This window comes from Erythrolamprus reginae, chromosome 5 (genome assembly GCF_031021105.1).
Source record: "Erythrolamprus reginae isolate rEryReg1 chromosome 5, rEryReg1.hap1, whole genome shotgun sequence".
Lineage (NCBI taxonomy): Eukaryota > Metazoa > Chordata > Lepidosauria > Squamata > Dipsadidae > Erythrolamprus > Erythrolamprus reginae.
In genome coordinates this window covers 109,399,002-109,415,832 of record NC_091954.1, presented here as the reverse complement: position 1 = coordinate 109,415,832, position 16,831 = coordinate 109,399,002, and the positions used below count along the sequence as shown (strand labels likewise).

General features: G+C 41.4%; 1 protein-coding gene across 6 annotated transcripts in view; it reads left to right on the top strand.

Moving 5' to 3' along the window:
• MCF2L2 (MCF.2 cell line derived transforming sequence-like 2) overlaps positions 1 to 15,212 on the top strand; it is a 219,901-nt gene extending 204,689 nt beyond the window's left edge. For 3 of the 6 annotated variants that reach the window (XM_070753697.1, XM_070753695.1, XM_070753699.1), the window contains exons 28-33: positions 1,341 to 1,412; positions 3,212 to 3,298; positions 6,573 to 6,691; positions 8,432 to 8,544; positions 11,521 to 11,624; positions 14,443 to 15,212. In XM_070753697.1, coding sequence (XP_070609798.1) covers positions 1,341 to 1,412; positions 3,212 to 3,298; positions 6,573 to 6,691; positions 8,432 to 8,544; positions 11,521 to 11,624; positions 14,443 to 14,543 — 596 coding nt within the window. In that variant the 3' untranslated portion in view covers positions 14,544 to 15,212. The remainder of the gene's footprint in view (positions 1 to 1,340; positions 1,413 to 3,211; positions 3,299 to 6,572; positions 6,692 to 8,431; positions 8,545 to 11,520; positions 11,625 to 14,442) is intronic. The other 3 variants (XM_070753698.1, XM_070753701.1, XM_070753700.1) reach the window with 3 other exon arrangements.
• Positions 15,213 to 16,831: the final 1,619 nt, after the last annotated feature.

Here is a 16,831-nt window from a genome sequence, read left to right as displayed (position 1 = left end):
TCTTTCAATAAGCAGAAATCTCTCTATATAAAAGCCAATGGCACTCATACGCCATCACAAAATCTCCAGAACCGTGAAGCCTACAAACTTCAAATTTGCCATGTATGTTCCTCTTGGCTTCTAGGTGCCCACTAAGAAAGGATTTTTCAAAATGACCATTACTATTTCCTATATTATTATTAACACGCTCTGATGCTAAGGAGTTCTACTCCCCCTCCCCACCTAAAAATCAATCCGTTCCAAATGCAAAACACAAGCAAAGGAGTTTCAGTTTCAGTTTTACTTTTACAGCAGCAAGCAGCTTTACTATGGAGCAGTTGAGCTAAGCCAGAAAGGCTGAGGAGAGAAGGGGAGAGGAGATCATAACTACTCATTAATTTTCAAGCTGTAGGTGTGGATTTATCAAGCCCGATCATACAGTTTTCTAGCAGAGTCCAGGTGTTCAGCTAGCAATTTATAAAAGCAAAGCATTGGTGTTGTGAGTAGTCCTTGACCAACTCTGGTAATGATAGATTTTGAGGAGGATGAGCCAGGCCCATCTTGGTACCCTGGGCCAGTGGTTTTGCCAGCTGATGCAGAGTGAAAGTGAGGGAGAAATAGACCTGGATGAACCTGAAGGACCACCAGATGTGGCAGATATGCCAATGATAGTAGAGTCTGATTTAGAGGAGGAGGAAGACCATGATCCTTTATTAGATGCCCGCTTTAGAAGACTAAGAAAAGGACAAGAATACTTGTATGGGAAAAGGAAGTAGTCTGCAGTTTATTAACTCTAGGGAATTATTGACCACTCCCCATAGGTATTTAAGGGTGGCTGATGGGAAATTCCGGGTGGAGTTTCACTGTTTTGTAATGGAGTCAGTTGATGTTTGGGGTTCCAGCCATGTTACGCTAGCCAACTGTTATTTCTCTATTAAAAATCCTTGGAATAAAAGTCCCTTGTCTGCAGAGCATCTGAAAAGCTGCAACTGTAAGTTAATGAAATTGGAGACTCCTTATCTCATAAAGGAATTTGCAATTAGCTTTGGTCTTCGGCAGCAGCCTAGCCACCGGACTGTTATCTGTTATCTCCTCTCACTGAGAAGCTGCCAAGATGAAGTCACATGCATGAATTTGGCTTGTGTAAATGATGCTTCCTATATAAAAAGATTGATGTGAAATATCAGCATGTGGATTCCTCCTTTGTTTGCAAACTGCATAGACCCAGGATGAAACAATTGGGTAGTTTTCTGCCAATTTCACAACATTGTGCTTCTAAAACCTTTTTTCCATGCCAAGAGGACAGGCCTGGCATCATCTAACCGTATTTCCAAACTTTATTATCTGCAAACTTTGCACAGGTCCCCTTGTTCCTGCGGTTAAAGTCAAGAGGCATGAAATCAAAAGTGACCCAACTCCTTTCGGTTTTGAAGGTACAGCTCCCAAATCCATGCATGCTGGTTGACTTCTAGGTTGTCCTTTTCTAACGTCACCCTCGTAACATTTCAAACCATTCTGTAAATCTCCATGTCAGATGAGCTTTGTTGTACTGTCAGTCATTGTATTGTCTGCCGTATCTATCTCTGAGCACTCAAAGATGCTTTTTCAAGAGGCAACTCAATGGGAATGGACTGTTTTTCCTTGAAAATGTTTCGCTTCTTGTCCAAGACGTTTCTTCAGAACGGAACATATCAATTAGTTAAATTGATGTATTTTTTGTTCTTTAAAAAAATGTACCATATTTTTTGGAGTATAAGACACATTTTTTCCTCCCTAAAAGAGGTTGATAATTTGGGTCCATCTTATACTCTGAATGTAGCTTCTCCCCCCCAGCCCTAACTAGCTGCTAACAATCTTTCCAGCTTTTACCTTGCATGCTCTTTCATTGTTATTCTCTGCAAAGAATGTTTTCCAAGTCCTAAGTCTTTGCAGGGTTTCTCCCCCCCCCCCATTGGTCCAAATAAGTTTATTTCCAGCCCTAACCAGGTGCTAACAATGTTCCCAGCTCTTACCGGCTTGCAAGCTCTTTCGTTGTTACTTTCTGCAAATAATGTTTTTCAAGCCTTAAGTCTTTGCAATTTTTTTTTCATTGCTCTACTTGCTCCAAATGTTTTTTTCCAGGTGCTAACGATGTCCCCAGTTCTTACCAGCTTGCAAGCTCTTTCATTGTTACTCTTTCCAAATAAGGTTTTTTTAAAGCCCTAACCAGGGGATAAAATAATGTGCTGAAGCTGACCAAACTAAGGACGCTAGCCAGATGAATATGTATGCAGATTCTTTTCGGTATTTTCCTCCCCCAAAACTAAGGTGCTTCTTATACTCCTGTGCATCTTATACTCCAAAAAAATACGGTAATCAATCAGAGTTCTTGCCCTGTCTCCATACCATTTTTTTTTACATGAAACCCTGAAATCAAAGGCAGCCTCAGCCTAAAAGATATCTACTTTTCTTCACACTTCAATTCTTGCTACTTTTACCTGTTCTTAATCTTCTCCATCTCCAACGCTCACATTTCAATGAATGCAACTTCGCCTTCTTCTGTCTTCGAGACTGCTAACTTCTAGTGACTTTGATTGCATGCTTACCTGTAGCACCAGTCTTTTAACCTGTGCTGTGCTTGATGAATGCTAATCTTATTTAATTTTCTCATCAGTAATCACGGGGAATGTGTTGGCATTCCTTTGATGGCATCTCATCAGAATATAAAAGGGAAATAATTCTGGTGGATAGAGATTCACCTGATTGATTCTAAACAGTGTCCTATTCTGGGGTTTTGACTGCATGCTTTCCATGTTCAAATAGCTAACTTCTAGGAGATTTTTATATTTTCTTTTAAATCCAAAAACGTAAAAATTGTAGCAATCACTTCGTGTGGAAGAGGATATAAAAAGTATTCTAACAGGGGAGAGTTTTAATATCGCTGCTCCCTCTAGTGGTAGGAAAGTTCTGTTGGTGACACCACAAGTTCTCCATGAAAATGTCAGATGCCTTTCTCAAGTCTGTTGAGCCCTCAAAACCAGTGGTCCCCAACCTTGGTAACTTTAAGACTTGTGGACTTCAAGTGGACCCCTGATCTGCAGTCTCCACTGATGCAGAGTAAGAAGAGACCTGTTTTCCTGAAGCACAATCTTTGATATTTGTGAAGGAAAGTTTGCATGCTCACCATTTCATCTTTAAGGTGGATGCCAACCAGCATTTTTAAAATGACAGAATACTCTGCTTCCTATCCCAGATGCCTTTGAAAGCACCCTCTTGGCTCAAGCTAACTCCAACGCCCTTTCCTCTGCAAGAATGGTACCCAGATCAGCTTCACAGACAGGTAAAAACAAACCGGAGTATTCTTTTTGAGATCAGGTGCTCTCAGGCACTTGAGAACCTCTTTGGAGAAAAAGGATCTGGTACGAAGAAAATGTATTCTGGGTTAGCCCCATGAAATGGACTGAAACTCTTTTAGAATAGAATAGAATACAATAGAATTTTATTGGCCACGTGTGATTGGACACACAAGGAATTTGTCTTGGTGCAGATGCTCTCAGCGTACATAAAAGAAAAAGATACATTTGTCAAGAATCATGTGGTGCAACACTTAATGATTGTCATTGTCAATGTTGTGGTGACCCTCAACCCTAAGTCTAGCGCCAATTCTCCCAACAGAGCTTTAAGCTGATTGGCAGGAAGGTCAGAGGGACACTCCCACTGTAAACGCCTGATTGGTCGGATTGTAAAAATATGTTCCAGGGTGCCAGAATAGAAACTTTAGTCCCTAACACCATGGGGAATTTGTCTTTGGTCTTAGGCGACCCGTGTGAAATGGTCGTTTGACCCCCAAAGGGGTCCTGACCCCCAGGTTGAGAACCACTGATATATTGTGATTACTTATCCAAGTCCAGCTTGTTGAGGTACAGGTAGTCCTTGACCTATGCCCACAACTGAGCCCAAAATTTCTGTTGCTAAATTAGAGTGAATTTTGCTTCATTTGATGACATTTCTTGCCATAGTTGTTAAGTGAATCTCTATATATCATCCCAGATACGTGTATTTTTCTTTTATGTTTGTGTGTTTTTATATGTCTGTTTTGTTTTAAATTTAAATTTTTTTTAAAAAGAAATGGTTAAGTGAACTTCCGAACCCCAAGGTTGAGAACCACTGTGCTAGATTCTTAAATGTGCTTGATTAATTAAAGCATAAAAATCATTTTTATTTCTTATTGACCTCCTAAACTTTTTTTTTGTACCTTCGACTTCATTTTTATTCTATTCATCCATCCTCTGTTTTCTTTCTCCCCGTTTTAAAAAATCGTAAATTCTTCAGAGTGTTTGACTTCATGGTGACTTCATGGTCTCAGTGTCGTTTTCTTGGCAACGTTGCTGAAAATTCTTGGCTATTGTCTTCTTCTGGGATGTTGTTTTCCCCCCAACTTCCCAGGGATGCTCACAGTCTCTGGGGCCATCTGGAAGTCTCCGATCCAAATATTAATAATTGGACAAGTCCAGGGGTGATTTCCTCTTGGTTCGGACCAGATCAGCCAAACCGTTAGCGACCCGCTGGCGATGTAATTTTGGCTTCACGGATCATAGAAACATAGAAGTCTGACGGCAGAAAAAGACCCCATGGTCCATCTAGTCTGCCCTTATACTATTTTCTGTATTTTATCTTAGGATGGATATATGTTTATCCCAGGCATGTTTAAATTCAGTTACTGTGGTTTTATCTACCACGTCTGCTGGAAGTTTGTTCCAAGGATCTACTACTCTTTCAGTAAAATAATATTTTCTCATGTTGCTTTTGATCTTTCCCCCAACTAACCTCAGATTGTGTCCCCTTGTTCTTGTGTTCACTTTCCTATTAAAAACACTTCCCTCCTGGACCTTATTTAACCCTTTAATATATTTAAATGTTTTGATCATGTCCCCCCTTTCCCTTCTGTCCTCCAGACTATACAGATTGAGTCCATTAAGTCTTTCCTGATACGTTTTATACTTAAGACCTTCCACCATTCTTGTAGCCCGTCTTTGGACCCGTTCAATTTTGTCAATATCTTTTTGTAGGTTCTATCTGTGCCAGTCCATGCACGCCGCCATCTTTTTAAAAAACAAATAATGATGATTGTTTTCCTTGTTTGTATGGCTTCTCCTTGTCCTCTGTTGAGGGGGGGAAAAGCATCAAATTAGCATTATTTAAAATATAAATTATTTCATCAAAGAATTAAATGACCATATTTTTGGAGTATAAGACACACCTTCCCCCCCCCAAAAAAAGAGAGTGGAACTGTCAGCGCGTCTTATATACCAAATACAGCCATTTTTGGCCTCCTGAAGTTCCGCTCCCGCATCCCAGTTTTGCAAAAAAAAATGGGCCCATTTTTCACAAAAATAGGGGTGTGCTGAGGGTTTGGGAGGCCTGCAATGTGCTCCTGGGGGAAGGCAAAAATACCTCCAGTTTTGAAACAAGGGCCATTTTTCACAAAAATGAGGGTGTTTTTGCCTTCCCCCAGCCTCCAGGAGCTCTCTGCAGGCCTCCCAAACCCTCTGCCCACAAAAAAACGGGTGAAAAATGGGCCAGTTTTTGCAAAAAATGGGGCATGCAGAGGGTTTGGGAGTTTGCAAAGTGCTCCTGGGGGCTTGGGGAGGGGGGACACAAAAGCTTTTCTTACTTGCTTACCTCTTTGAAACCTTGGTGCGTCTTATATACCAGTGCGTCTTATAGTCTGAAAAATACGGTACCAGTACCTTTTCCTACCAGATGCTCACACAGGTGAGATTTCGTCAATTTTTGCATGCTCAGAAGCCAAAAAGAGGCAAAAATTGCCAAAATCTCACCTGCGTGAGCATCCCCACATGAGATTTGGCTTCGAGCGTATGCACAGAAGCTAAATCTCGCATCGGGGGGCATGCATACTTGTCGGGCGTGCACCCACCCGTACTGGTTTCCGAAGCCCACTAAAAAGACCTACCGGATCCCAGTGGTTCTGTGTGGGGCCCATTACTTTAATAAATATATGCATATTATTAAACACCACTAGAGTCAAAGGAGAAAGTGGCTAATGTTCTTCATCAAGAAATGAAGGGGGAAAAAACGGGAATGTAGCTAGACCTAGGCACTAAGGCTGAGCAGTACATAGAAACTCCATCAACTCAGGAACCGAGGTGGCACAGTGGGTAGAGTGCAGTACTGCAGGCCACTGAAGCTGACTGTAGATCTGCAGGTCAGCGGTTCAAATCTCATCACCGGTTCAAGGTTGACTCAGCCTTCCATCCTTCCGAGGTGGGTAAAATGAGGACCTGGATTGTGGGGGCAATAGCCTAGCTCTGTTAAAAAGTGCTATTGCTAACATGTTGTAAGCCTCCCTGAGTCTAAGGAGAAGGGCGGCATAAAAAACCGAATAAATAAATAAAATAAATAAATAAACCTCTGAGCAATTGAAGGCATGAAATGCTGATTTGCGGAGTTGAAATTGGGGCTACAGTTGTTATTATTTTTACAGGATTCCTTTTATCTTATCTAAATCAGATCAAATTTGATTTGACATCTAACACGCGACAGGAGATAATGTCAACTGTTGTGTTCTGGGCTTGTTTTTTTTAAAAATGAAGGTTGGCCTAGCAGACAGATGCCATCGCTAGATACATTTGAGGACTTCGAAGCCATTCCATCCAGCATGGAGGACCTCTCAAACTCCTCAGATCTGGAAGAAGACAGCCAACCTTCTAATGTAGGTAACATTCTTCTGACCTTTATCCAAGATTTAGTCGCCTCAAAAAACCCAAAAAAACCAATTCAGGGCTACAGGATTTTTTCCAAGATGGTTTTGGGTCAGGTGCAGTGAAGGGCTCCGCTTACTTTTTCCTAACAGTAGCGGGATCCTGAGGCCGGCGTGGGCGTGCGCGCACCCAACACGTTTGCACTCACCTCTCTGCGAAACTTCATTTCTGAAGCCTCCAGAGTGCAAAAAACAGCACAACGGACAAACCGGAAGTTCGGAAAATGGACTTCCAGTTTGCCCGTTGGGCTGTTTTTTGCACTCCGGGGCTTCAGGAAACTTCCTCTGAAGCCTCCGGAGAGCAAAAAACAGCACAATGGGCAAACTGGAAATCTGTTTTTCCAAACTTCCAATTTGCCGTTTGCCCATTTTTTCACCATCTCGGGCTTCAGTGAGGCCTGTTCACATGCACAGGGACAAAGGAGGATTGTACACCTGCGCAGGGGCAGCACGGGGTGCGTGTGATGCGCGGGGGGGAAAGGGGGGGCAGGTCTATGCATGCTAGCACATGTACAAACACCCTTTTAGCACATGAACCAAAAAAGGTTCGCCATCACTGGTCTAGCCCATGGTTTTTTTCTCCTGTCTCCCAAAGTCATCCCCACATGCTATTGCAGAAATTAAAATGCAGTCACTGCTGTACCAAATATTTGTAGGTCATTCTTTCAGATTGGGGGGATAGATGTGGAACTTATCAAATTTGCAGATGACACCAAACTGGCAGGAATAGCCAACACTCCAGAAGATATACAGAAGGATCTTGACAAACTTGAACAATGGGTGCTATTTAACGAAATAAAATTCAATGGTGAAAAAAATAAGGTTCTACATTTAGGCAAGAAAAACAAAACGCACAGGTACAGTAAATGTGGAACATCGCATAACAGTAGTAACTGTGAGAGAGATCTTGGAGTCCTAGTGGACAACCATTTAAATATGAGCCAGCAGTATGCAGTAGTTGCCAAAAAAGCTAACACAGTTCTAGGCTGCATTAACAGAGGGATAGAATCAAGATCACGTGAAGTGTTAATACCACTTTATAAGACCTTGGTAAGGCCACACTTGGAATGCTGCATTCAGTTTTGGTCGCCAAGGTGCAAAAAGGATGTTGAGACTCTAGAAAGAGTGCAGAGAAGAGGAACAAAGATGATTAGGGGACTGGAGGCTAAAAGATATGAAGAATAGTTGCAGGAACTGGGCATGGCTAGTTTAATGAAAAGCAGGACCATGGGAGACATGATAGTCATGTTCCAATATCTCAGGAGGTGCCACAAAGAAGTAGAAGTCAACCTATTCTCCAAAGCACCTGAGGGTAGAACAAGGAGAGAAGCAACTTAGAACTAAGGAGAAATTTCCTGACAGTCAGAACGGTTGATCAGTGGAACAACTGGCCTCCAGAAGTTGTGAATGCCTCTACACTGGAGGTTTTTAAGCAGATGTTGGATAACCACCTGTCTGAAGTAGTGTAGGGTTTCCTGCCTAAGCAGGGGGCTGGACTAGAAGACCTCCAAGGTCCCTTCCAAATGTGTTGTCGTTGCTGTTGTTATTATTATTTATATTTATAATATTTTAATACCACATTTCTATTTTCCTAGCATGGCTAATATTAATGAACATTTGCAATGTATCAGTAAAATACCACTGACAACTTTGGGGAATAACTACATGTGACTTGGTTTCGTTCATTTTTAGAGATCGAATATATACCGGGTAGAAGGGAGTTTTGATAGCTGCTTCCCAGACTCCCTCACCTTAGAAGAGGGTGATCTAGTGCAATTTATTCAGGAAGGAGAGAATGGACAATGGTAAGTAAATGATATAAACCTGCTCATACAGTTTTTAAATCATACTTAAAGGGAGAAAAATGCTTTCCCCTGGGTTCTCGGCTGAATCTTGAAAAGACAGAAATTGAAGGAGAAGGAAGGAAGGAATGAAGAAGTGATTGCCTGGAAGGAAAAAAAATCTTTAAAGATGTTAGATGAATTTATAATTGCCATATTTTTCGGAGTTTAAGACGCACCTTAGTTTTTGGGAGGAAAATAGGGGGGGGGGGGATCTGCTTACCAGGTATTCATCTGGCTAGTGTTCATAGCCAGCACATTATTTTATCCCCTGGTTAAGGCTTTAAAATAACTTTTCAGAGAGAGTAACAATGAAAGAGCTTGCAAGCCAGTAAGAGCCAGTAAAAGCTGGGCCTTCTCCGGGTCCCGTCAACTAAACAATGTCGGTTGGCGGGCCCCAGGGGAAGAGCCTTCTCTGTGGCGGCCCTGACTCTCTGGAACCAACTGCCCCTACTCTCCCTGCCTTCTGTAAACTCCTTAAAACCCACCTTTGTCATCAGGCATGGGGGAACTGAAACACCTCCCCCGGGCATGTACAATTTATGCATGGTATGTTTGTGTGTGTGTTTGTTAGAAAAATGGGGTTCTTTTTAAAAATTTTAAAGTTATTTGGATTTGTTTTTTTGTTTTTTTTTTAAAAATTAATTTTTATTGGTTTTATAGGTTTACATAAAACAAACATATAACAGTGCACAGTGCATGTGCCCGTCACCTAACAACACCCCCCCCATCACCCCCACCACCCCTACAAGAGGATTCAAAATTTTTTACTTATTTATCTATCTATTAATCCTTGGCTCTATCTTGAACAAATATTACTGAAAGAGTGATTGTAATTTATTTTTCATATTTACATCACAGATTCTACTTAACATATAGTCTTTTACCTTGTTCCATCGCACCATCAGCTTCTCCAATTTATTCTCATCAAAATTATTTAATCTTATTTCCATAATTTCAAAATGTATGTGATCCACCATATACCAGTACCAATTTTGTACTGTCCATTTTGTAGAATCTTTCCATCCTAATACCATCACCGCTTGAGCACTTTCCAATGCTGCGGTTTTAATTTCCTTAAATTCTCCTAGTTCCCTATGTTTAATTAAAATTGCTATTTCTTTTGTAATAATCCAGTTAATGTTTAACGTTTTATTAATTTCATTCTGGACTACATTCCAGAATTTCTGAATTTCTGCACACTCCCAGATCATATGCATAAAAATTCCTTTTTTCTGGCACCCGTGCCAACATTTGCCCTTCTCTTTCCCCTGGAAGTGTGCAATTTGTACAGGTGTATAATACCATTTATGTAAGATTTTTCTTCTCATCTCTCTAACTCTCGTATTTTTAATCTTGTATATATTTTCTATTGTTTCTTTCATTTCTCTTTCATCTATTTGTAAATCATTCTGCCAACATCTTGTTAAACTTTTGGTTGCTTCTTCTTCCATTTGCAATAGCATTCTATATATATTACCGGCTTGTGCTTTACTTTCATTTATCTTTTCACTTATTATTTTTTCTAAACTATTTTCTTCCCGTAAGAAGGCTTCTTTATTCTCACTTTTGTAGTTATTTGGATTTGTTATGAATTGTTGTGTCTTACTGTGAGCCGCCCCGAGTCTGTGGAGAGGGGCGGCATACAAATCTAAATAATAAATAAATAAATAAATAAATAAATAAATAAATAAATAAACAAACAAACAAACAAACAAACAAACAAACAAACAAACAAACAACATTAGCACCTGGAAAGAAACTTATTCGGAGCAAATTAGAGCAATGAAAAAAACGCTGCAAAGACTTAGGGCTTGGAAAACATTCTTCGCAGAGAGTAACAATGAAAGAGCCTGCAAGGTAAGAGCTGGGAAGATCTTTAGCAGCTAGTTAGGGCTGAAAAAAAGCTACATTCAGAGTAAAAGCCGCACCCAAATTATCAGCCTCTTTTAGGGAGGAAAAAGGTGCATCTTATACTCCAAAAAATACAGTAATTGTCTCTGAACATTTTCCAACCTCTGATTGTTTTCTGCAAGAAGTACTTTTATGTAGACTAACTTTATTAAAATCCTATATTAACTCAGATTGCATGCATGCTATATACCACTGACAGCGAACCTATGGCATGCGTGGCACAGGTGGCACGGAGAGCCATAGTGAAGGGCACATGGGATGTTGTCCTATGCCAGCTCCAGCGTGCATGTGCGCTGGCCAGATGATTTTCAGCCTTGGGGAAGGATATTTCACCCTCCGGAGGCTTTAGGGAAGCTCCCTAACCCTAAAACTGCCGTCAGGCATGGGGGAATTGAAACATCTCCCCCTTGCCCATGTAGTTTTTGTGTATGATTTGATTGTGTGCTTGTTTTTTATATTTTGGGGTTTCTTTTTTGGGGGGGCTTTTTAACCTAAAACTGTAATTTAGATGGCTAAATATTAGATTTGTTACTATGTACTGTTTTTTTACCATTGTTGTGAGCCGCCACGAGACTGCGGAGAGGGGCGGCATATAAATCCAATAAATCTAATCTAATCTAATCTAAAACGGGCCAACTGGAAGTTCAGAAAAACGGACTTCCGGTTTGGCCGTTGTGCTGCTTTTTTGCACTCCAGAGGATTCAGAAAAGCTTCCTAAAGCCTCCAGAGTGCAAAAAAACAGCACAATGGCCAAACCGGAAGTCCGTTTTTCCGAATTTCCGGTTTGCCTGTTTGGCCATTTTTTTCACTCTCCCAGGCTTCAGTGACATCTGTTCACATGCACGGGGGGCGGGATTGTATATATGCACAGGGGGCATTGTGAGGATCTGCGCATGTATGTGGGGGGCACTTCCTTTTGGCAGGCGAACCAAAAAAGGTTCGTCATCACTGTTACATATAGTACCAGCTGCGGATGAAATGTGGGGGAGAGAAAGGAAAATATTTTTTTTCCCCCTCCAAACACAGGTTAGTGAAGAAGCTAGTTTCGGAAAAAACAGACTGGATACCTTCCAGTCTGTTACAACCAGCAGAAAGTGAAGCCAACAGCAGTTGTAGAATCAGCAATTCAGGTAAGCCAAGAGCAACGTTTGAAAAGTTTTATGTTTCTAATATTTATTTATTTATTCATTCATTCATTCATTCATTCATTCATTATTTATTTATTTATTTATTTATTTATTTATTTATTTATTTATTTATTTATTTATTTATTTACCTCTTCTCGTCCGTAATGTTTTGTTTTATTTGTGCGGGGAATAAATAATAATAATTAATAATAATAATTTATTAGATTTGTATGCCGCCCCTCTCCAAAGACTTGGGGCGGCTAACAACAATAAAGAAAACAATGTAACAAATCTAATATTAAAAAAAAGTAATCTAAAAAACCCCAATTTAAGAGACCAATCATACCAACAAACATACCATGTATAAATTCTATAAGCCTAGGGGGAAGGGGAAAAAATTCAATTCCCCCATGCCTGACGACAGAGGTGGGTTTTAAGGAGCTTGCAAAAGGCAAGGAGGGTGGGGGCAACTCTGATATCTGGGGGGAGCTGGTTTCAGAGGGTTGGGGCTGCCACAGAGAAGGCTCTTCTCCTGGGTCCCGCCAAATGACATTGTTTAGACGACGGGACCCGGAGAAGGCCAACTCTGTGGGACCTAACCGGTCGCTGGGATTCGTGCGGCAGAAGGCTGTCCCGGAGATATTCTGGTCCGATGCCATGAAGGGCTTTATAGGTCATAACCAACACCTTGAATTTAATTCTGCATTCCTAAACAGTAAAAAAAAAAAATCTGGCATATTGTTTCTTTGAGAAGACAGAGCATTGGTGAACTATGGGCTCATTAATATTCCAGGCTTGAGAGGATTGTAGATAGGTGTCTCAAATTAACCAACGAGTCTTCGGAGAGGGGCGGCATACAAATCTAATAAATTATTATTATTTTATTATTAGTAACAACATCAATAAGCCACAAGGCTTTTTTCATCCATCCTCATCCAGCCCCACCCCTCAACAAAATTGCTTTTTAAAGCCAAATCCCAAAATCTTACCTGCCTTGTTATCTTCATGGAATAATCTATTGTTTTCAGATTCTGTCTTCAAAGTTAATAGACCTAAAATTATTTATGTATTTATTTATTTGTTTGTTTGTTGGATTTGTTTATTGGATCCCAGCGGCCGATGAGGTCCCACAGAGTTGGCCTTCTCCGGGTCCCGTCAACTAAACAATGTCGTCTGGCGGGCCCCAGGGGAAGAGCCTTCTCTGTGGTGGCCCCGGCCCTCTGGAATCAACTCCCCCCAGAGATCAGAACTGCCCCCATGCTCCTTGTCTTTCGCAAACTACTTAAGACCCACCTATATCGCCAGGCATGGGGGAATTGAGACATCTCCCCCAGGCTTTTTATAGTTTTATGTATGGAATGCTTGTGTTTCATGGTTTTTAAATGAGGGGTTTTTAGATGCTTTTTTAAATATTAGATTTGTTTACATTGTCACACTGTTTTATTATTGTTGTGAGCCGCCCCGAGTCTTCAGAGAGGGGCGGCATACAAATCTAATAAATTATTATTATTATTAAATTATTGTATGCTGCCCTTCTCCGAGGACTTGGGGCGGCTCACAATATGTCGAAAAACAATATACAGTATACATAACTTTAAAAATCCAATTAATATAACCAAAAACTTTAAAAAACACTAACAGATTTAAAAGCATCCATTACCATTCACACATTTAAACATACTACATTTGTCGGCCAGGGGGCTAGAGCAGCGGTCCCCAAACTACGGCCCGCGGGCCACATGCGGCCTGTTTAGGCCATTTATCTGGCCCGTGGGTCTTTTCCAAGGCCGCACTGGTAAAGCAGTAAGAACGTCCCCCTCAATCTCATCTCACCCGAGGTAAAGTAAGGCTTGCCGAAAGCTGAGCTGGGCACAACACATACACACACACACCCGCCTCCTTCTCTTTGAGTTGCTAGCTCCTGTTTTCTGAATGGGGATTGACTGGGAGTCCGGAGTCAGAGGGTGGAGGCTTGTCGGGTGAGTCCTCCGCGGGGAGAGAAGAGGGAGGGTGAAAGAGGGAAAAGAGAGAGAGAGAAGTGGAGAGAAAGAAGGGAAAGAGAAGGGAAAAAGCGAGGGAAAGAGAAGTGGAGAGGAAGGAAAGAAGGAGGGAAGGGAGGGAGGAAAGGAAGGAAGGGGGAGAAACAGAGGGAGAGAGAAAGGGAGGGAGGAAGAGAGATAGCAAGAGAGAGAGTGAGAAAGAGACAGAAAGAGCAAGAGAGAGAAAGAAAGCAAGAGAAAGTGAGCAAGAGAGAGAGAGAAAGAAAGCGAGAGAGAGAGAGAAAGAAAGCAAGAGAGAGAGAGAAAGGCAGTGAGTGAGAGAGAAAGAAATAAGGTATGTGCAGTGTGCATAGGAATCTGTTCATAGGTTTTTTTAATAGTCCGGCCCTCCAACAGTCCGAGGGACAGTGAACTGGCCCCCTGTGTAAAAAGTTTGGGGACCCCTGGGCTAGAGTCTAGTGGCTCCAAGCCTGGTGACATAAATAGATCTTTTTTACGGAAGGCGAGGAGGGTGGGGGCAGTGCAAATCTCCGGGAGGAGCTGATTCCAGAGGGCCGGGGCCCCTACAGAGAAAGCTCTTCCCCTAGGTCCATCGTCTAGTTGACGGGATCTGGAGAAGACCGAGTCTGTGGGACCTAACCAGTTGCTGGGATTCATCTGGCAGAAGGCACATGCCGTAAAATGTCCTTTAGCCACGCTTTTTAGAGAAATGAATGATGTTGGTAAATCATCAATAACCAGGAAGAACATGTAAGGGGCCGAAATTTATTTCTAAAAGTTAAATTGGTATTACAGATACTGATGGTGTGTTCCCATTTCAGATGTCTACAGCGATACTCACAGCTCTGCATCCACAAACTCAGAGATGAAGGTGGGAGAGCTGAACAGAAGCTTAACAGCTGGACAGAAAGCTGGAAGCTGAACCAACCAGGAAACATCTCCTCAGGGCTCAAATCTTTTGTTTACCTGCAGATGCTGGACCAAATTGCCTTTTTCCTTCCTCCCCCCCAAGCTCTGGATTTCACAATTCAATATTTTGTCAACGTGAAACACATGGACAAGGAAAAAAGAAGAAGCTCGTAAATTTCCAAATTGGTTTAATTTCAAAGGTGTCCGAGTTACCTTAGTGTTTGACAAAACGTCATAATATGCTTTTTTCTTTTTTTCCACTGCATTTTTGAACGTCAAAATTAAGCCTAAATTAGACGGACGAAAACAGATTTATTTTATTTTATTTATTTTTTTGCACTGCATTTTTTAAACGTCAAAATTAAGCCTAAATTAGATGGACGACAACAGATTTATTTTATTTTATTTTATCTTTTTGCACTGCGTTTTTGGACGTCAAATTTAAGCCTAAATTTGGCAGCCGACAACAGATTGGGTTGAATGCTGGATTCGTGAAACCTGATTCTGAAGGCGTCGTTCTGTTCGTCCACCCGTTTGCATCAGCTGGGTCAGCCACTCGTTTTCCATGGCTCGATCCACTTACGTGCTGTTAATTTCAAGACAATCAAAAAAACAGGGGAGCCTCCCCCAAAAAAGGGTCGAAACTGAGTGACGAGGAAGAAAGTGCCATTCCTGAGCCTGAGCCGACGGTCGCGCCTTTGCACGCTAGCGAAAGGTGTAACTTGTTATTAGGCACAACCTTTTGTCTCTACAGGGTGTTTTGGATGCTAACTGGAAGCAAACGAGTAGCGTGAAAGCTCCAAAAAGGGGATGAGGGAAGGGTCTTTTGTGAAGGCAATTCTGGGATGTGGCATCGCCAAGCCACCTTTGTTCCCCTCTGGAGGTTTCGCATCCTATGTCTAATGCTGCAATTCGGTGTTTTTACACTTGCGTGGAATGCGTCTGGGCATTGTCCTATAAACTGGGCTCTGGATTAGAATGCAGAGTTTCTTCCCCACCCTACCTTGCCCCAATATTTAATTAATTCCTATATAATACCTCCCACCCCCAAAAAATGAGGTACCGGTACTTGCCAAGGAGAATGTGTTGTTGCTTGAAAGTTTCTTTAGTTTATTTCAGGGCGGGAAAACATTGCAGCCCTCTGAACAATATCATGGGTTTGCCATACATGTAAAATAAAATTTATGCAAACTGAGCCAAACAGTATGAGATAACAACATAGCCTGAGTGTTTATAAGCTGGTTGTTTACCTCGGCAACCTCAAAAGACTCGCAGACTTCAACTCCCAGAATTCCTCAGCCAGCTATGCATTCTGGGAATCGAAGTCTGCAAATCTTAAAAGGTTGCCGAGGTTGGAGAGCCCTGCTTTAAAATCATGACTGGAAATGAGGAGATTGTAAACTTTAAAGCGGCGTTTGCTCAACCCGGCGACTTTTAAGACAGGTGGACTTCAATTCCCAGAATTCCCCAGCCAGCAGGGGAATTCTGGGCGTTGAAGTCCACCTGTCTTTAAAGTTGCCGAAGTCGACAAACACTGATTTAAACACACATTTAATTTTTTTATCTGCTTTCCTAAGTACTACAGGAGTCACAGTGACAACACTTTTGAGGCATGTAGATTAAGGGGAGAAGGGGAGAATTCTTTCATCCCAATTCGGCAAAAGTGGCCTGGTTCTCTGTGTGTTTTCATTTGACAAGAAGATGCCTGTTACACACTCACATTCACAATCCAGGGCCCTTTTGAATTTCCTTGAGCCAGAGATGCTTGTCATAATGGTTTTGTTTTTGTTTTTATTTTTTATTTTTTTAAAAACCTCATCCTGCCCAATTTTAGTGGCACTATTAGGAGATCAAAAATTTGCAACGAAGTATAGTTAAACCTGGCGTTCAAACAGGACATATTTTCTGCCCTTACAAAACAGTGGACACGTTCGGACACAATGGATAGATCCATTTAGAGCACACTGTGGCACCTTCTGGCTATAATGGCATTAAATTTATTTATTTATTTTTTATTTATTTATTGGATTTGTATGCCGCGGCTCACAACATATCAAAACAACATAACAATACATCTAAAAATCCAATTAATATGGCTAAAAAAAGACTTAATTCCCTAGTTTTCCCATTATTTCCTTTAAAAAAAAATAACCACTGAACATCTGTGAAAAACATCTGGGGATCAGAAAGATGCCATGCTACAGGTAATCCTCCACTTAACCACCATTTGTTTAGCAACTTGTCCAAAGTCACAACAGCCCTGAAAAAAATGTGACCCCGGACCAGCGGGATCACACTTTC